General features: G+C 47.8%; 1 protein-coding gene across 6 annotated transcripts in view; it reads left to right on the top strand.

Annotated features, from left to right (window-relative positions):
* Window positions 1–21,692, top strand: part of LOC139575519 (C-myc promoter-binding protein-like) — a 252,682-nt gene that overhangs the window by 219,280 nt on the left and 11,710 nt on the right. For all 6 annotated transcript variants that reach the window (XR_011674965.1, XM_071400535.1, XM_071400533.1 and 3 more), the window contains 9 exons: window positions 1,151–1,282; window positions 2,532–2,778; window positions 5,905–6,748; window positions 7,685–7,901; window positions 9,084–9,166; window positions 9,417–9,592; window positions 9,940–10,107; window positions 14,085–14,265; window positions 14,706–14,966. Coding sequence is in view for 5 of the 6 variants with exons in the window: in XM_071400535.1 (XP_071256636.1) it covers window positions 1,151–1,282; window positions 2,532–2,778; window positions 5,905–6,748; window positions 7,685–7,901; window positions 9,084–9,166; window positions 9,417–9,592; window positions 9,940–10,107; window positions 14,085–14,265; window positions 14,706–14,966 (2,309 nt within the window). In the remaining variant the exon portion in view is untranslated. The remainder of the gene's footprint in view (window positions 1–1,150; window positions 1,283–2,531; window positions 2,779–5,904; window positions 6,749–7,684; window positions 7,902–9,083; window positions 9,167–9,416; window positions 9,593–9,939; window positions 10,108–14,084; window positions 14,266–14,705; window positions 14,967–21,692) is intronic.

The following is a 21,692-nucleotide window of genomic DNA, read 5'->3' as shown; positions in this document are numbered from 1 at the left end:
GAGGTCAACCAGCACAGGTAAATACCTGGAACTAACTGTCCCTATGACGATGCAGCCTGTGAGCCCAAGAGGTCAACCAGCACAGGTAAATACCTGGAACTAACTGTCCCTATGACGATGCAGCCTGTGAGCCCAAGAGGTCAACCAGCACAGGTAAATACCTGGAACTAACTGTCCCTATGACGATGCAGCCTGTGAGCCCAAGAGGTCAACCAGCACAGGTAAATACCTGGAACTAACTGTCCTATATTCAGTTGTTCTGAACTCACTTCACTAAAGAGGGAGGCTCTCGGCTGGTGCCCAGCACAGGCGCAGATCAAATACACCACTGGAACGCTGTTTTAAGGTGTTTACACGTCCTAATAATTTGAACGATTACTCAGAAAACGGCGTATATTTACTTAGATTTTTACCTTACGCCGATTTAAGATAAACAGAGGAAAGTGTTTACATGAATTTTGCATAAACTGCCTACTGCCATGATCCATGTAACACCAAACTATTAGTGACTGTAAACGTACTCACTGATTCTCTCTGTCTGTCTCCCTCTCCCCCTCTCTTTCTCTCACTCCCCGTCTCCTTCCCTCTCCCCCTCTCTTTCTCTCCCTCCCCGTCTCTTTCCCTCTCCCCCTCTCTTTCTCTCACTCCCCGTCTCCTTCCCTCTCCCCCTCTCTTTCTCTCCCTCCCCGTCTCTTTCCCTCTCCCCCTCTCTTTCTCTCACTCCCCGTCTCCTTCCCTCTCCCCCTCTCTTTCTCTCACTCCCCGTCTCTTTCCCTCTCCCCCTCTCTTTCTCTCCCTCCCCGTCTCCTTCCCTCTCCCCCTCTCTTTCTCTCCCTCCCCGTCTCTTTCCCTCTCCCCCTCTCTTTCTCTCCCTCCCCGTCTCCTTCCCTCTCCCCCTCTCTTTCTCTCCCTCCCCGTCTCCTTCCCTCTCCCCCTCTCTTTCTCTCCCTCCCCGTCTCCTTCCCTCTCCGCCTCTCTTTCTCTCCCTCCCTCCCCGTCTCCTTCCCTCTCCCCCTCTCTTTCTCTCCCTCCCCGTCTCCTTCCCTCTCCCCCTCTCTTTCTCTCCCTCCCCGTCTCCTTCCCTCTCCCCCTCTCTTTCTCTCCCTCCCCGTCTCCATCCCTCCTCTCTCTTCTCCCCCCTCCTCTCCAGACTATGTAGCAGGTCTCCTGTTGAGCTCCTCTCTGAATGAGATAGGTGTGGTTGAGACCAACAGTCTGAGGAGGAGACATCTCAGTACCCTTGAGGAGGGAGGTGGCAGTGGGAGTAGTGGAGGAGGAGGAGGTGAGCCATAACTATAATCCATAACTGATCTATCCATTGTCTGTTTACTGTCTGTCTGTCTTCCATGATGTATTGGATGTCTCTGTAATGCAGGGCTGGAGGCTGTGAGCCAGCTGTATCCATCACCCAGAACTATTTCCTGTCTAGTTCTGTCTGTCTGTCTTCTGCCTTGTTTATATGGCTCTATATCTGTACTGGATGGTAGGTGATGGCTGTGAGTCAGCTGTATCCATCACCCAGAACTATTTCCTGTCTAGTTCTGTCTGTCTTCTGCCTTGTTTATATGTCTCTATATCTGTACTGGATGGTAGGTGATGGCTGTGAGTCAGCTGTATCCATCACCCAGAACTATTTCCTGTCTAGTTCTGTCTGTCTGTCTTCTGCCTTGTTTATATGGCTCTATATCTGTACTGGATGGTAGGTGATGGCTGTGAGCCAGCTGTATCCATCACCCAGAACTATTTCCTGTCTAGTTCTGTCTGTCTTCTGCCTTGTTTATATGGCTCTATATCTGTACTGGATGGTAGGTGATGGCTGTGAGCCAGCTGTGACTATCCATCAGAACTCACCTAGCGATTTATGCTTGTATTGATTGTCTAGTTGTATCTGTCTTGCCGTTATGTCTTGTGATGTTTCAATCTGTACTGTATAGTAGATATGCTTTACTCAGTTTACTGTATGTTGTGTAGAAAATGTAATGTTTCAGGAGAATTGTTTCATTCCTGCTCAAAGGACCATGACAGATAGAGAGATAATAAAGTCTCCTCTCCCCTCCTCTCCCCTCCTCTCTCCTCTCCCCTCCTCTCCTTTCCTCTCCCCTCTTCTCCTCTCACCTCCTCTCCCCTCCTCTCCTCTCACCTCCTCCCTGCTCTCCTTTCACTTCCTCTCCCCTCCTCTCCTTTCCTCTCCCCTCATCGTCTCCTCTCCCCTCCTCTCAACTCCTCTCTCCTCTTCTCCTCTCACCTCCTCTCCCCTCCTCCCTCCTCTCCCCTCCTCTCCTTTCCTCTCCTTTCCTCTCAACTCCTCTCCCCTCCTCTCAACTCCTCTCCTATCCTCTCCCCTCTTCACCTCCTCTCCCCTCCTCTTACCTCCTCTCTCTTCTTCTCTTCTCCTCTCCCCTCCTCTCCTTTCCTATCCTCTCCCCTCTTCACCTCCTCTCCCCTCCTCCCCTCTTCACCTCCTCTCCCCTCTTCCCCTCCCCTCCTCTCCCCTCTTCACCACCTCTCCCCTCCCCTCCTCTCCTCTCCAGGCCATGACTGGCAGGGTGTGCGAGGGTGCAGACTGAGTGGAGACAACAGGGTTGGCAGTGGTAGCAGTGGTACTCCAGTGTTGGGTCTGGGACTGCACCAGGGAGAGACTGACCCAGCCAGGATAGCAGAGAACCTGGGGGCAGACAGCAAGATCCTCCAGGGGACCAGCTTCCGCCAGACAAACAGGCCGCGGTCGTTAGTCCTGGGAGGGTCAGAGGGGGTTGGAGCAGCCGGGGGTAGAACCAGGTCAATATCACTGATGTGGAACATTACTGACCTGCTGACATCTTGTGAAAGAGAGTTGATCTCAGTGAGAGTAACCTGTATTAATAAAGGGAGAGGGAGAGTAACCTGTATTAATAAAGGTAGAGGGAGAGTAACCTGTATTAATAAAGGTAGAGGGAGAGTAACCTGTATTAATAAAGGCAGAGGGAGAGTAACCTGTATTAATAAAGGTAGAGGGAGAGTAACCTGTATTAATACAGGTAGAGGGAGAGTAACCTGTATTATTAAAGGTAGAGGGAGAGTAACCTGTATTAATACAGGTAGAGGGAGAGTAACCTGTATTAATAAAGGTAGAGGGAGAGTAACCTGTATTAATAAAGGTAGAGGGAGAGTAACCTGTATTAATAAAGGTAGAGGGAGAGTAACCTGTATTAATAAAGGTAGAGGGAGAGTAACTTGTATTAATAAAGGTAGAGGGAGAGTAACCTGTATTAATAAAGGTAGAGGGAGAGTAACCTGTATTAATAAAGGTAGAGGGAGAGTAACCTGTATTAATAAAGGGAGAGGGAGAGTAACCTGTATTAATAAAGGTAGAGGGAGAGTAACCTGTATTAATAAAGGTAGAGGGAGAGTAACCTGTATTAATAAAGGGAGAGTAACCTGTATTAATAAAGGTAGAGGGAGAGTAACCTGTATTAATAAAGGCAGAGGGAGAGTAACCTGTATTAATAAAGGCAGAGGGAGAGTAACCTGTATTAATAAAGGTAGAGGGAGAGTAACCTGTATTAATAAAGGTAGAGGGAGAGTAACCTGTATTAATAAAGGTAGAGGGAGAGTAACCTGTATTAATAAAGGTAGAGGGAGAGTAACCTGTATTAATAAAGGTAGAGGGAGAGTAACCTGTATTAATAAAGGCAGAGGGAGAGTAACCTGTATTAATAAAGGTAGAGGGAGAGTAACCTGTATTAATACAGGTAGAGGGAGAGTAACCTGTATTATTAAAGGTAGAGGGAGAGTAACCTGTATTAATAAAGGTAGAGGGAGAGTAACCTGTATTAATACAGGTAGAGGGAGAGTAACATGTATTAATAAAGGGAGAGGGAGAGTAACCTGTATTAATAAAGGTAGAGGGAGAGTAACCTGTATTAATAAAGGTAGAGGGAGAGTAACCTGTATTAATAAAGGTAGAGGGAGAGTAACCTGTATTAATAAAGGTAGAGGGAGAGTAACCTGTATTAATAAAGGTAGAGTAACATGTATTAATAAAGGTAGAGGGAGAGTAACCTGTATTAATAAAGGTAGAGGGAGAGTAACCTGTATTAATAAAGGTAGAGGGAGAGTAACCTGTATTAAAGGTAGAGGGAGAGTAACCTGTATTAATAAAGGTAGAGGGAGAGTAACCTGTATTAATAAAGGTAGAGGGAGAGTAACATGTATTAATAAAGGTAGAGGGAGAGTAACATGTATTAATAAAGGTAGAGGGAGAGTAACCTGTATTAAAGGTAGAGGGAGAGTAACCTGTATTAATAAAGATAGAGGGAGAGTAACCTGTATTAATAAAGGTAGAGGGAGAGTAACCTGTATTAATAAAGGTAGAGGGAGAGTAACCTGTATTAATAAAGGTAGAGTGACCTGTATTAATAAAGGTAGAGGGAGAGTAACATGTATTAATAAAGGTAGAGGGAGAGTAACCTGTATTAAAGGTAGAGGGAGAGTAACCTGTATTAAAGGTAGAGGGAGAGTAACCTGTATTAATAAAGGTAGAGGGAGAGTAACCTGTATTAATAAAGGTAGAGGGAGAGTAACCTGTATTAATAAAGGTAGAGGGAGAGTAACCTGTATTATTAAAGGTAGAGGGAGAGTAACCTGTATTAATAAAGGTAGAGGGAGAGTAACCTGTATTAATAAAGGTAGAGGGAGAGTAACCTGTATTAATAAAGGTAGAGGGAGAGTAACCTGTATTAATAAAGGTAGAGGGAGAGTAACCTGTATTAATAAAGGTAGAGGGAGAGTAACCTGTATTAATAAAGGTAGAGGGAGAGTAACCTGTATTATTAAAGGTAGAGGGAGAGTAACCTGTATTAATAAAGGTAGAGGGGGAGTAACCTGTATTAATAAAGGGAGAGGGAGAGTAACCTGTATTAATAAAGGGAGAGGGAGAGTAACCTGTATTAATAAAGGCAGAGGGAGAGTAACCTGTATTAATAAAGGGAGAGGGAGAGTAACCTGTATTAATAAAGGCAGAGGGAGAGTAACCTGTATTAATAAAGGGAGAGTAACCTGTATTAATAAAGGTAGAGGGAGAGTAACCTGTATTAATAAAGGTAGAGGGAGAGTAACCTGTATTAATAAAGGTAGAGGGAGAGTAACCTGTATTAATAAAGGTAGAGGGAGAGTAACCTGTATTAATAAAGGTATAGGGAGAGTAACCTGTATTAATAAAGGTAGAGGGAGAGTAACCTGTATTAATAAAGGTAGAGGGAGATTAACCTGTATTAATAAAGGTAGAGGGAGAGTAACCTGTATTAATAAAGGTAGAGGGAGAGTAACCTGTATTAATAAAGGTAGAGGGAGAGTAACCTGTATTAATAAAGGGAGAGTAACCTGTATTAATAAAGGTAGAGGGAGAGTAACCTGTATTAATAAAGGTAGAGGGAGAGTAACCTGTATTAATAAAGGGAGAGTAACCTGTATTAATAAAGGTAGAGGGAGAGTAACCTGTATTAATAAAGGTAGAGGGAGAGTAACCTGTATTAATAAAGGGAGAGTAACCTGTATTAATAAAGGTAGAGGGAGAGTAACCTGTATTAATAAAGGGAGAGTAACCTGTATTAATAAAGGTAGAGGGAGAGTAACCTGTATTAATAAAGGTAGAGGGAGAGTAACCTGTATTAATAAAGGTAGAGGGAGAGTAACCTGTATTAATAAAGGTAGAGGGAGAGTAACCTGTATTAATAAAGGGAGAGTAACCTGTATTAATAAAGGTAGAGGGAGAGTAACCTGTATTAATAAAGGTAGAGTGAGGTCATAGATCTGATGTTCTCCTCTCTGTTGTTTATGTTTCTGCTTCTGAAAGTAAATATCCCCTTTGGGATCAGTAAATTATGAATATTTTTTTTAAATCTAATCTATTAATTTCTCCATCAGGCACTGCAGACGTAGAGACAGCCCTGAGGACGGAGAGGAGAGGGACTGGAGTGACGAGGACAAGAATAACACAGACGCCATCTTTGATCTGGAGGACCTAGATCTGGACGGACCAACCACAGAGAGCGTTGCTAAAACCAGCCAATCACGGAAGAGGACGGTGGAACGCAGCGCCAGCTATGGCGGTGTGGGTGTGGCCTCAGCCTCGCGGGGCACCGTTAAACGAACGGGGATCGAGACAGGCTTCGACCCGCTGTCCCTCCTGGCGGCCGAGTCCAAGTCCCAGGGGGACAGAGAGGACGACCTGGAAGTAGAGATGGATGGGGTCACGACCCCTACGGGCCGGCGCCAGGACCACCTGGCTAGGGAGATAGAGATGTACATGAACCATATGGGTTCTCCTCTGAACAGCCGGACCCCCAGTATGGACCTCCAGGACCCCTCCAGTCCCCTGTTCCTACACCCTCCTCCCCCACTCATCACCACCCCTCGACGGGCCAGTCTCCCCCATACCTCCCCTCTCAGGACAGGAGGATTACCTCGCTCCAGGACCCACCACTTCCCCTCGCCCTCCCAGCCTGCCAGACAGAGGCTCTGGTCCTCACCCCCCTGTCCCCGCTCCACCCCCAGCCCGCAGCCCAGCCCCTACCGGGAGAGGGAGAGAGACAGGGACCTGGGTTTGCTGTCCCCCTCTGTGTCCTCCTCCTCCTTCGCCCTGGACCAGCTCCTCACCCCCACCCTGGATGTGTTTAAGAGCAGCATGTTCTCGGCAGGGAAAGGTGTGGCAGAGAAGGCTAGCCGGTGGTACTCTCGCCTGGCCACCTCCTACACCGTGCCTACCAAGGTACGCTCATCGGTTTGTCAATGGAGGGTGTTCTACTGGTGCGGCAGTCAAAATAACACATTTCTGAATGGCGTAAGATATTTTGTAATATTGTGTGACATGAATCAAAGTGTCTTATCCACACCCCCACTACCTAATACAGCTAGGTCCCTCTCAGATTCTCAAACACACCCCCACTACCTAATACAGCTAGGTCCCTCTCAGATTCTCAAACACACCCCCACTACCTAATACAGCTTGGTCCCTCTCAGATTCTCAAACACACCCCCACTACCTAATACAGCTTGGTACCTCTCAGATTCTCAAACACACCCCCACTACCTAATACAGCTTGGTCCCTCTCAGATTCTCAAACACACCCCCACTACCTAATACAGCTTGGTCCCTCTCAGATTCTCAAACACACCCCCACTACCTAATACAGCTAGGTCCCTCTCAGATTCTCAAACACACCCCCACTACCTAATACAGCTAGGTCCCTCTCAGATTCTCAAACACACCCCCACTACCTAATACAGCTAGGTCCCTCTCAGATTCTCAAACACACCCCCACTACCTAATACAGCTAGGTCCCTCTCAGATTCTCAAACACACCCCCACTACCTAATACAGCTTGGTCCCTCTCAGATTCTCAAACACACCCCCACTACCTAATACAGCTTGGTGCCTCTCAGATTCTCAAACACACCCCCACTACCTAATACAGCTAGGTCCCTCTCAGATTCTCAAACACACCCCCACTACCTAATACAGCTAGGTCCCTCTCAGATTCTCAAACACACCCCCACTACCTAATACAGCTAGGTCCCTCTCAGATTCTCAAACACACCCCCACTACCTAATACAGCTAGGTCCCTCTCAGATTCTCAAACACATTGCAGCAACATGTATTTTGTTTCCTGAACCTCCATCGTATCCCCTGTCCACCCCCTCCAGGAGGGTAACTGTGACCGTCTGAGTGTGTCCTCTCTGGGCGTGGACCCTGACTGCTCCTCCCTGTTGGATGTGGATGAGGAGGGCCTGGGGGACCCAGACGGCTCCATCATCTCCCCTCAGAGAAATGGCCCCGGGTCCCGTAGGAGCCCAAGGAGAAGCCCGTCCAGACGCAGTTCCCTGAGGAGCAGACTGGACAGTCCCACACACAGACAGACAGGTAACATATTTCTGCCCTGTCACTGAGGAGGAGAGAGAGAGGGAGGAGCTAGGATCAGACAACCAGGTACTGTCCTGTCACTGAGGAGGAGAGAGAGAGGGAGGAGCTAGGATCAGACAACCAGGTACTGTCCTATCACTGAGGAGGAGAGAGAGAGGGAGGAGCTAGGATCAGACAACCAGGTACTGTCCTGTCACTGAGGAGGAGAGAGAGGGAGGAGCTAGGATCAGACAACCAGGTACTGTCCTGTCACTGAGGAGGAGAGGGAGAGGGAGGAGCTAGGATCAGACAACCAGGTACTGTCCTGTCACTGAGGAGGAGAGAGAGAGGGAGGAACTAGGATCAGACAGGAGGTACTGTCCTATCACTGAGGAGGAGAGAGAGAGGGAGGAGCTAGGATCAGACAACCAGGTACTGTCCTGTCACTGAGGAGGAGAGAGAGAGAGGGAGGAGCTAGGATCAGACAACCAGGTACTGTCCTGTCACTGAGGAGGAGAGAGAGAGGGAGGAGCTAGGATCAGACAACCAGGTACTGTCCTGTCACTGAGGAGGAGAGGGAGGAGCTAGGATCAGACAACCAGGTACTGTCCTGTCACTGAGGAGGAGAGAGAGAGGGAAGAGCTAGGATCAGACAACCAGGTACTGCCCTATCACTGAGGAGGAGAGAGAGGGAGGAGCTAGGATCAGACAACCAGGTACTGTCCTATCACTGAGGAGGAGAGCGAGAGAGGGAGGAGCTAGGATCAGACAACCAGGTACTGTCCTGTCACTGAGGAGGAGAGAGAGGGAGGAGCTAGGATCAGACAAACAGGTACTGTCCTGTCACTGAGGAGGAGAGAGAGAGGGAGGAGCTAGGACCAGACAAGAGGTAGGGGAGGGAGAAAGGACTCTTACCAAACTAGGCCAGCAGACGATGCCTTGTGCAGTTGAGGTGATTGAGGTAAGGTCTGATTGGAGCTCTTCAATCAAGCTACTCAGACCCTCTGCCCTTCTCCTGTCTCATTAGCATCCAGTGTGCAAGTAGGGCACTAGCACTCCTGCCATGGAAACGCCCTGCCCTGAGTTAGCGCTTAGCTAACGGCTAGCCATCAGAGACTGTTTACTGCTGACACCGATGATAGCAGATGTTCATGGATAATGGATGTGCTCCTTCTCCGGTTGTGTCCTGTGACTCTCCTCCAGGCTTTCCTCCCCCAGACTGCTCTGATCTGGGCTCGTCTCGCTACACCAGCAATACCAGTGTCTTCCAGAACTACGCCATGGAGGTGAGGGCATCACACTTACAGACCTCTCAAACTAATCTAGAAAAACTCACAGGAACATTGAAATGAAGCCAACACTACAGATAGCTTGATTTTCAGATAGGACGATCAATCAAGTATCAAGTACATGCGAGACAAAGGACCAAGGATACTTCTCATTCACACAACCAGGCCAAGGGGTGGTCTCTGCCATTTTGTGCCCGACCCCTGATTGACCTGACATCCATCTTGGCTCTGCTGTGTGTGTTTCCAGCTGTTGATCTCCAGCTGTTCTCGCTGTAAGACGTGTGACGGTCTGGTGTACGACGAGGAGATCATGGCAGGATGGACGGCTGACGACTCCAACCTCAACACCACCTGTCCCTTCTGTGGGAACCCCTTCCTCCCCTTCCTTAATGTAGAGATCAGAGACCTGAGAGGACCTGGGAGGTACACTATATATACACACAGACATTTAACCCCCTCCCTGTTCCCCTGGTATCACACCTCCTCCTCTCATCCCATCCTCCCTTTCCTTAATGTAGAGATCAGAGACCTGAGAGGACCTGGGAGGTACACTATATATACACACAGACATTTAACCCCCTCCCTGTTCCCCTGGTATCACACCTCCTCCTCTCACCCCTTCCTCCCCTTCCTTAATGTAGAGATCAGAGACCTGAGAGGACCTGGGAGGTACACTATATATACACACAGACATTTAACCCCCTCCCTGTTCCCCTGGTATCACACCTCCTCCTCTCATCCCTTCCTCCCTCTCATCCTCTCACCTTCAGGTTCTTCTTGAAGAGCAGTCCGTCAGCGGACGAGGCTGTGTCATCGTCCTACTCTGTGTCCACCGGTCTGGACACCGGAACGTCCACTCTGTCCACTCCCTGTCCCACTACTGTCCTGTCTCCTCTCTCACCCAGGATCACTGTAGAGGGTTGCTCTGGTAACAACAGGTACACTGTACACTATACACTACACACTGTACACTACACACTATACACTATACACTACACACTACGCACTACACACTACACACCACACACCGTACACTGTACACTGCCCACTGCCCACTACACACTGTACACTACACACTACACACTACACACTGCACACTACACACTATACACTACACACTATACACTAAAAAACTACACACCAACCCCTGTCCCAACACCATCCTCTCAGATAAACCCTATCCTACCACCTCTAGTCTACCACCCCTAGCCTACCACCCCTATCCTACCACCTCTAGCCTACCACCCCTAGCCTACCAATCCTAGTCTACCACCTCTATCCTACCACCCCTAGCCTACCACCCCAAGTCTACCACCCCTATCCTACCACCCCTAGTCGACCACCTCTATCCTACCACCCCTAGCCTACCACCCCTAGTCTACCACCCCTATCCTACCAACTCTAGCCTACCACCCCTAGTCTACCACCTCTAGCCTACCACCCCTATCCTACCACCCCTAGTCTACCACCCCTAGCCTACCACCCCTAGCCTACCACCCCTAGTCTACCACCCCTAGTCTACCACCTCTAGTCTACCACCCCTAGCCTACCACCCCTAGTCTACCACCTCTAGCCTACCACCCCTAGCCTAACACCCCTAGCCTACCACCCCTAGTCTACCACCCCTATCCTACCACCCCTAGTCTACCACCCCTATCCTACCACCCCTAGTCTACCACCCCTAGCCTACCACCCCTATTCTACCACCCCTATTCTACCACCCCTAGCCTACCACCCCTAGCCTACCACCCCTAGCCTACCACCCCTATCCTACCACCCCTAGTCTACCACCCCTAGCCTACCACCCCTAGTCTACCACCCCTAGCCTACCACCCCTAGCCTACCACCCCTAGTCTACCACCTCTAGTCTACCACCACTAGCCTACCACCCCTAGTCTACCACCTCTAGCCTACCACCCCTAGCCTACCACCCCTAGTCTACCACCCCTATCCTACCACCCCTATCCTACCACCCCTAGTCTACCACCCCTAGCCTACCACCCCTATTCTACCACCCCTATTCTACCACCCCTAGCCTACCACCCCTAGTCTACCACCCCTAGCCTACCACCCCTATCCTACCACCCCTAGTCTACCACCCCTAGTCTACCACCCCTAGTCTACCACCCCTAGTCTACCACCCCTATCCTACCACCCCTAGCCTACCACCCCTAGTCTACCACCCCTAGTCTACCACCCCTAGTCTACCACCCCTATCCTACCACCCCTAGCCTACCACCCCTAGTCTACCACCCCTATCCTACCACCCCTAGCCTACCACCCCTAGTCTACCACCCCTAGTCTACCACCCCTATCCTACCACCCCTAGCCTACCACCCCTAGTCTACCACCCCTAGTCTACCACCCCTATCCTACCACCCCTAGCCTACCACCCCTAGTCTACCACCCCTAGCCTACCACCCCTATTCTACCACCCCTAGCCTACCACCCCTAGCCTACCACCCCTATCCTACCACCCCTGTTAGAGAATGTGTTGTTAGTATGGTGGTAGTGTCCTCTCTCTGTTAGTTTCCTGACATTATTAGTCAATATTCGTATGGTGGTAGTGTCCTCTCTCTCCCTCCTCATTGGGGTTTCTGTTGGATTACATTTCATTAGAGAATGTGTTGTTAGTAAGTGGTAGTGTCCTCTCTCTGTTAGTTTGTGTTGTTAGTATGGTGGTAGTGTCCTCTCTCTGTTAGTTTGTGTTGTTAGTAAGTGGTAGTGTCCTCTCTCTGTTAGTTTGTGTTGTTAGTATGGTGGTAGTGTCCTCTCTCTGTTAGAGAATGTGTTGTTAGTATGGTGGTAGTGTCCTCTCTCTCTGTTAGTTTGTGTTGTTAGTATCGTGGTAGTGTCCTCTCTCTGTTAGTTTGTGTTGTTAGTATGGTGGTAGTGTCCTCTCTCTGTTAGTTTGTGTTGTTAGTATGGTGGTAGTGTCCTCTCTCTGTTAGTTTGTGTTGTTAGTATGGTGGTAGTGTCCTCTCTCTGTTAGTTTGTGTTGTTAGTATGGTGGTAGTGTCCTCTCTCTCTGTTAGTTTGTGTTGTTAGTATGGTGGTAGTGTCCTCTCTCTGTTAGTTTGTGTTGTTAGTATGGTGGTAGTGTCCTCTCTCTCTGTTAGTTTGTGTTGTTAGTATGGTGGTAGTGTCCTCTCTCTGTTAGTTTGTGTTGTTAGTATGGTGGTAGTGTCCTCTCTCTCTGTTAGTTTGTGTTGTTAGTATGGTGTTAGTGTCCTCTCTCTGTTAGTTTGTGTTGTTAGTATGGTGGTAGTGTCCTCTCTCTCTGTTAGTTTGTGTTGTTAGTATGGTGGTAGTGTCCTATCTCTGTTAGTTTGTGTTGTTAGTATGGTGGTAGTGTCCTCTCTCTCTGTTAGTTTGTGTTGTTAGTATGGTGTTAGTGTCCTCTCTCTGTTAGTTTGTGTTGTTAGTATGGTGGTAGTGTCCTCTCTCTCTGTTAGTTTGTGTTGTTAGTATGGTGGTAGTGTCCTCTCTCTGTTAGTTTGTGTTGTTAGTATGGTGGTAGTGTCCTCTCTCTGTTAGTTTGTGTTGTTAGTATGGTGGTAGTGTCCTCTCTCTCTGTTAGTTTGTGTTGTTAGTATGGTGGTAGTGTCCTCTCTCTCTGTTAGAGAATGTGTTGTTAGTATGGTGGTAGTGTCCTCTCTCTCTGTTAGAGAATGTGTTGTTAGTATGGTGGTAGTGTCCTCTCTCTCTGTTAGAGAATGTGTTGTTAGTATGGTGGTAGTGTCCTCTCTCTCTGTTAGTTTGTGTTGTTAGTATGGTGGTAGTGTCCTCTCTCTGTTAGTTTGTGTTGTTAGTATGGTGGTAGTGTCCTCTCTCTGTTAGTTTGTGTTGTTAGTATGGTGGTAGTGTCCTCTCTCTGTTAGTTTGTGTTGTTAGTATGGTGGTAGTGTCCTCTCTCTCTGTTAGTTTGTGTTGTTAGTATGGTGGTAGTGTCCTCTCTCTCTGTTAGTTTGTGTTGTTAGTATGGTGGTAGTGTCCTCTCTCTGTTAGTTTGTGTTGTTAGTATGGTGGTAGTGTCCTCTCTCTGTTAGTTTGTGTTGTTAGTATGGTGGTAGTGTCCTCTCTCTGTTAGTTTGTGTTGTTAGTATGGTGGTAGTGTCCTCTCTCTGTTAGTTTGTGTTGTTAGTATGGTGGTAGTGTCCTCTCTCTGTTAGTTTGTGTTGTTAGTATGGTGGTAGTGTCCTCTCTCTCTGTTAGAGAATGTGTTGTTAGTATGGTGGTAGTGTCCTCGCTCTCTCTGTTAGTTTGTGTTGTTAGTATGGTGGTAGTGTCCTCTCTCTCTGTTAGTTTGTGTTGTTAGTATGGTGGTAGTGTCCTCTCTCTGTTAGTTTGTGTTGTTAGTATGGTGGTAGTGTCCTCTCTCTCTCTGTTAGTTTGTGTTGTTAGTATGGTGGTAGTGTCCTCTCTCTCTCTGTTAGTTTGTGTTGTTAGTATGGTGGTAGTGTCCTCTCTCTCTGTTAGTTTGTGTTGTTAGTATGGTGGTAGTGTCCTCTCTCTGTTAGTTTGTGTTGTTAGTATGGTGGTAGTGTCCTCTCTCTCTGTTAGAGAATGTGTTGTTAGTATGGTGGTAGTGTCCTCTCTCTCTGTTAGTTTGTGTTGTTAGTATGGTGGTAGTGTCCTCAGATGTGTTTGAAGTAGCCGCCTGCTGATGCTATCTGCAACGGAAAACAGGAGCTCCTCCTGGTCCTAACACCGGTGTGTGTGTGTGTGTGTGTGTGTGTGTGTGTGTGTGTGTGTGTGTGTGTGTGTGTGTGTGTGTGTGTGTGTGTGTGTGTGTGTGTGTGTGTGTGTGTGTGTGTGTGTGTGTGTGTGTGTGTGTGTGTGTGTGTGTGTGTGTGTGTGTGTGTGTGTGTGTGTGTGTGTGTGTGTGTGTGTGTGTGTGTGTGTGTGTGTCCAGGCTGTCGTCGTCCAGGGCCCAGTGTATAGAGATCCCTACAGAGCGACGCCAGGGGGCCCTGTCCCCGGGGTCAGCTATGGTGCGGAGTGTCAGTGCCTTTGACCCCATGGAGGAACCAACTCGACTCAACCACAATGTACCCACTTCAGGCAGCCTGCCCAGCCGACTCAACGAAGCCAGCGTGAGACAGACACCCAAAACACACACACACACACACTGTGTTCACATACACACACCTTTCACCTTTATGTGAACAATGGGGACATCAGGGGAAAAGGCTGAAGCAAAATGGGGACATTATTCTGAAGGTCCTAGTGAACACACACACACACACACACATACACACACACACATACACATTCTTACTTGATTATCATTATGTATCTGTAGTGGTCGAGGACCACCCACAGCCTAACTTCTCAACTTTAACCCCTGACCCCTAACTTCTCAACTTTAACCCCTGACCCCTAACATTTCAACTTTAACCCCTGACCCCTAACTTCTCAACTTTAACCCCTGACCCCTAACTTCTCAACTTTAACCCCTAACCCCTAACATTTCAACTTTAACCCCTGACCCTTAACTTCTCAACTTTAACCCCTGACCCTTAACTCCACCCAGGACCCCCTGAGTGTTGATATGGAGTGGCGTCTCCACCACCCAGAACCAGTCACAGTACCCTACCTGAGTCCCCTGGTGCTGTGGAAGGAGCTGGAGTCCCTGCTGGAGAACGAGGGAGACCCTGTTATCACAGTGTCAGCCGTGGTGGACCACCATCCTATCATCTACTGGAACCTGGTTTGGTCCTTCAGACGTCTGGACCTGCCCAGCAACCTGCCTGGACTCATACTGACCTCCGAGCACTGTAACAGGGGATCTACGGTGGGGAACACTGACTATACATTCCCTGTCTATACACCTCACCCCTTATTCCCTGTCTATACACCTCACCCCTTATTCCCTGTCTATACATCTCACCCCTTATTCCCTGTCTATACATCTCACCCCTTATTCCCTGTCTATACACCTCACCCCTTATTCCCTGTCTATACATCTCACCCCTTATTCCCTGTCTATACACCTCACCCCTTATTCCCTGTCTATACATCTCACCCCTTATTCCCTGTCTATACATCTCACCCCTTATCCCCTGTGTATACACCTCACCCCTTATTCCCTGTCTATACATCTCACCCCTTATTCCCTGTCTATACATCTCACCCCTTATCCCCTGTGTATACATCTCACCCCTTATTCCCTGTCTATACCTCAACCCTTATTCCCTGTCTATACACCTCACCCCTTATTCCCTGTCTATACATCTCACCCCTTATTCCCTGTCTATACACCTCACCCCTTATTCCCTGTCTATACACCTCACCCCTTATTCCCTGTCTATACACCTCACCCCTTATTCCCTGTCTATACACCTCACCCCTTATTCCCTGTCTATACACCTCACCCCTTATTCCCTGTCTATACACCTCACCCCTTATTCCCTGTCTATACATCTCACCCCGTATCCCCTGTGTATACATCTCACCCCTTATTCCCTGTCTATACCTCAACCCTTATTCCCTGTCTATACACCTCACCCCTTATTCCCTGTCTATACACCTCACCCCTTATTCCCTGTCTATACACCTCACCCCTTATTCCCTGTCTATACACCTCACCCCTTATTCCCTGTCTATACATCTCAACCCCTTATTCCCTGTCTATACATCTCACCCCTTATTCCCTGTCTATACACCTCACCCCTTATTCCCTGTCTATACACCTCACCCCTTATTCCCTGTCTATACACCTCACCCATTATTCCCTGTCTATACACCTCACCCCTTATTCCCTGTCTATACACCTCACCCCTTATTCCCTGTCTATACACCTCACCCCTTATTCCCTGTCTATACATCTCACCCCGTATCCCCTGTGTATACATCTCACCCCTTATTCCCTGTCTATACCTCAACCCTTATTCCCTGTCTATACACCTCACCCCTTATTCCCTGTCTATACACCTCACCCCTTATTCCCTGTCTATACACCTCACCCCTTATTCCCTGTCTATACACCTCACCCCTTATTCCCTGTCTATACACCTCACCCCTTATTCCCTGTCTATACACCTCACCCCTTATTCCCTGTCTATACACCTCACCCCTTATTCCCTGTCTATACACCTCACCCCTTATTCCCTGTCTATACACCTCACCCCTTATTCCCTGTCTATACATCTCACCCCTTATTCCCTGTCTATACATCTCACCCCGTATCCCCTGTGTATACATATCACCCCTTATTCCCTGTCTATACCTCAACCCTTATTCCCTGTCTATACACCTCACCCCTTATTCCCTGTCTATACACCTCACCCCGTATTCCCTGTCTATACACCTCACCCCTTATTCCCTGTCTATACACCTCACCCCTTATTCCCTGTCTATACATCTCAACCCCTTATTCCCTGTCTATACATCTCACCCCTTATTCCCTGTCTATACACCTCACCCCTTATTCCCTGTCTATACACCTCACCCCTTATTCCCTGTCTATACACCTCACCCATTATTCCCTGTCTATACACCTCACCCCTTATTCCCTGTCTATACACCTCACCCCTTATTCCCTGTCTATACACCTCACCCCTTATTCCCTGTCTATACACCTCACCCCTTATTCCCTGTCTATACATCTCACCCCTTATTCCCAGTCTATACATCTCACCCCTTATCCCCTGTGTATACATCTCACCCCTTATTCCCTGTCTATACATCTCACCCCTTATTCCCTGTCTATACACCTCACCCCTTATTCCCTGTCTATACATCTCACCCCTTATTCCCTGTCTATACATCTCACCCCTTATCCCCTGTGTATACATCTCACCCCTTATTCCCTGTCTATACATCTCACCCCTTATTCCCTGTCTATACATCTCACCCCTTATTCCCTGTCTATACATCTCACCCCTTATCCCCTGTGTATACATCTCACCCCTTATTCCCTGTCTATACATCTCACCCCTTATTCCCTGTGTATACATCTCACCCCTTATTCCCTGTCTATACCTCAACCCTTATTCCCTGTCTATACACCTCACCCCTTATTCCCTGTCTATACATCTCACCCCTTATTCCCTGTCTATACACCTCACCCCTTATTCCCTGTCTATACATCTCACCCCTTATTCCCTGTCTATACATCTCACCCCTTATCCCCTGTGTATACATCTCACCCCTTATTCCCTGTCTATACCTCAACCCTTATTCCCTGTCTATACACCTCACCCCTTATTCCCTGTCTATACATCTCACCCCTTATTCCCTGTCTATACACCTCACCCCTTATTCCCTGTCTATACGGGGGGACCAGGATGAATATGTATGAACTTTCCAATTTGTAAGTCGCTCTGGATAAGAGCGTCTGCTAAATGACTTAAAATGTAAATGTAAAAATATACACCTCACCCCTTATTCCCTGTCTATACACCTCACCCCTTATTCCCTGTCTATACACCTCACCCCTTATTCCCTGTCTATACACCTCACCCCTTATTCCCTGTCTATACACCTCACCCCTTATTCCCTGTCTATACACCTCACCCCTTATTCCCTGTCTATACATCTCACCCCGTATCCCCTGTGTATACATCTCACCCCTTATTCCCTGTCTATACACCTCACCCCTTATTCCCTGTCTATACATCTCAACCCCTTATTCCCTGTCTATACATCTCACCCCTTATTCCCTGTCTATACACCTCACCCCTTATTCCCTGTCTATACATCTCAACCCCTTATTCCCTGTCTATACATCTCACCCCTTATTCCCTGTCTATACACCTCACCCCTTATTCCCTGTCTATACACCTCACCCCTTATTCCCTGTCTATACACCTCACCCATTATTCCCTGTCTATACACCTCACCCCTTATTCCCTGTCTATACACCTCACCCCTTATTCCCTGTCTATACACCTCACCCCTTATTCCCTGTCTATACATCTCACCCCGTATCCCCTGTGTATACATCTCACCCCTTATTCCCTGTCTATACCTCAACCCTTATTCCCTGTCTATACACCTCACCCCTTATTCCCTGTCTATACACCTCACCCCTTATTCCCTGTCTATACACCTCACCCCTTATTCCCTGTCTATACACCTCACCCCTTATTCCCTGTCTATACACCTCACCCCTTATTCCCTGTCTATACACCTCACCCCTTATTCCCTGTCTATACACCTCACCCCTTATTCCCTGTCTATACACCTCACCCCTTATTCCCTGTCTATACATCTCACCCCGTATCCCCTGTGTATACATCTCACCCCTTATTCCCTGTCTATACCTCAACCCTTATTCCCTGTCTATACACCTCACCCCTTATTCCCTGTCTATACACCTCACCCCTTATTCCCTGTCTATACACCTCACCCCTTATTCCCTGTCTATACACCTCACCCCTTATTCCCTGTCTATACATCTCAACCCCTTATTCCCTGTCTATACATCTCACCCCTTATTCCCTGTCTATACACCTCACCCCTTATTCCCTGTCTATACACCTCACCCCTTATTCCCTGTCTATACACCTCACCCATTATTCCCTGTCTATACACCTCACCCCTTATTCCCTGTCTATACACCTCACCCCTTATTCCCTGTCTATACACCTCACCCCTTATTCCCTGTCTATACACCTCACCCCTTATTCCCTGTCTATACATCTCACCCCTTATTCCCTGTCTATACATCTCACCCCTTATCCCCTGTGTATACATCTCACCCCTTATTCCCTGTCTATACATCTCACCCCTTATTCCCTGTCTATACACCTCACCCCTTATTCCCTGTCTATACATCTCACCCCTTATTCCCTGTCTATACATCTCACCCCTTATCCCCTGTGTATACATCTCACCCCTTATTCCCTGTCTATACATCTCACCCCTTATTCCCTGTCTATACATCTCACCCCTTATTCCCTGTCTATACATCTCACCCCTTATCCCCTGTGTATACATCTCACCCCTTATTCCCTGTCTATACATCTCACCCCTTATTCCCTGTCTATACACCTCACCCCTTATTCCCTGTCTATACATCTCACCCCGTATCCCCTGTGTATACATCTCACCCCTTATTCCCTGTCTATACACCTCACCCCTTATTCCCTGTCTATACATCTCACCCCTTATCCCCTGTGTATACATCTCACCCCTTATTCCCTGTCTATACCTCAACCCTTATTCCCTGTCTATACACCTCACCCCTTATTCCCTGTCTATACATCTCACCCCTTATTCCCTGTCTATACACCTCACCCCTTATTCCCTGTCTATACATCTCACCCCTTATTCCCTGTCTATACACCTCACCCCTTATTCCCTGTCTATACATCTCACCCCTTATTCCCTGTCTATACACCTCACCCCTTATTCCCTGTCTATACATCTCACCCCTTATTCCCTGTCTATACACCTCACCCCTTATTCCCTGTCTATACATCTCACCCCTTATTCCCTGTCTATACACCTCACCCCTTATTCCCTGTCTATACATCTCACCCCTTATTCCCTGTCTATACATCTCACCCCTTATTCCCTGTCTATACATCTCACCCCTTATTCCCTGTCTATACATCTCACCCCTTATCCCCTGTGTATACATCTCACCCCTTATTCCCTGTCTATACCTCAACCCGTATTCCCTGTCTATACACCTCACCCCTTATTCCCTGTCTATACATCTCACCCCTTATTCCCTGTCTATACACCTCACCCCTTATTCCCTGTCTATACATCTCACCCCTTATCCCCTGTGTATACATCTCACCCCTTATTCCCTGTCTATACATCTCACCCCTTATTCCCTGTCTATACACCTCACCCCTTATTCCCTGTCTATACATCTCACCCCGTATCCCCTGTGTATACATCTCACCCCTTATTCCCTGTCTATACACCTCACCCCTTATTCCCTGTCTATACATCTCACCCCTTATCCCCTGTGTATACATCTCACCCCTTATTCCCTGTCTATACACCTCACCCCTTATTCCCTGTCTATACACCTCACCCCTTATTCCCTGTCTATACATCTCACCCCTTATTCCCTGTCTATACACCTCACCCCTTATTCCCTGTCTATACATCTCACCCCTTATTCCCTGTCTATACACCTCACCCCTTATTCCCTGTCTATACATCTCACCCCTTATTCCCTGTCTATACACCTCACCCCTTATTCCCTGTCTATACATCTCACCCCTTATTCCCTGTCTATACACCTCACCCCTTATTCCCTGTCTATACATCTCACCCCTTATTCCCTGTCTATACACCTCACCCCTTATTCCCTGTCTATACATCTCACCCCTTATTCCCTGTCTATACATCTCACCCCTTATTCCCTGTCTATACATCTCACCCCTTATTCCCTGTCTATACATCTCACCCCTTATCCCCTGTGTATACATCTCACCCCTTATTCCCTGTCTATACCTCAACCCGTATTCCCTGTCTATACACCTCACCCCTTATTCCCTGTCTATACATCTCACCCCTTATTCCCTGTCTATACACCTCACCCCTTATTCCCTGTCTATACATCTCACCCCTTATTCCCTGTCTATACACCTCACCCCTTATTCCCTGTCTATACATCTCACCCCTTATTCCCTGTCTATACACCTCACCCCTTATTCCCTGTCTATACACCTCACCCCTTATTCCCTGTCTATACAACTCACCCCTTATTCCCTGTGTATACACCTCACCCCTTATTCCCTGTCTCTACGTCTCCCTCCAGATATATTGTCATTGAGCTAGTGTGTGTGTGTCTCATATCTGTCCCTGTCTCTACGTCTCCCTCCAGATATATTGTCATTGAGCTTGTGTGTGTGTGTCTCATATCTGTCCCTGTCTCTACGTCTCCCTCCAGATATATTGTCATTGAGCTAGTGTGTGTGTGTCTCATATCTGTCCCTGTCTCTACGTCTCCCTCCAGATATATTGTCATTGAGCTAGTGTGTGTGTCTCATATCTGTCCCTGTCTCTACGTCTCCCTCCAGATATATTGTCATTGAGCTAGTGTGTGTGTGTCTCATATCTGTCCCTGTCTCTACGTCTCCCTCCAGATATATTGTCATTGAGCTAGTGTGTGTGTCTCATATCTGTGCCTGTCTCTACGTCTCCCTCCAGATATATTGTCATTGAGCTAGTGTGTGTGTGTCTCATATCTGTCCCTGTCTCTACGTCTCCCTCCAGATATATTGTCATTGAGCTAGTGTGTGTGTCTCATATCTGTCCCTGTCTCTACGTCTCCCTCCAGATATATTGTCATTGAGCTAGTGTGTGTGTGTCTCATATCTGTCCCTGTCTCTACGTCTCCCTCCAGATATATTGTCATTGAGCTAGTGTGTGTGTCTCATATCTGTCCCTGTCTCTACGTCTCCCTCCAGATATATTGTCATTGAGCTAGTGTGTGTGTGTCTCATATCTGTCCCTGTCTCTACGTCTCCCTCCAGATATATTGTCATTGAGCTAGTGTGTGTGTGTCTCATATCTGTCCCTGTCTCTACGTCTCCCTCCAGATATATTG

This window comes from Salvelinus alpinus, chromosome 5, assembly GCF_045679555.1.
Source record: "Salvelinus alpinus chromosome 5, SLU_Salpinus.1, whole genome shotgun sequence".
Taxonomy (NCBI): Eukaryota; Metazoa; Chordata; class Actinopteri; order Salmoniformes; family Salmonidae; genus Salvelinus; species Salvelinus alpinus.
This window is presented reverse-complemented; position numbering and strand designations above follow the sequence as displayed.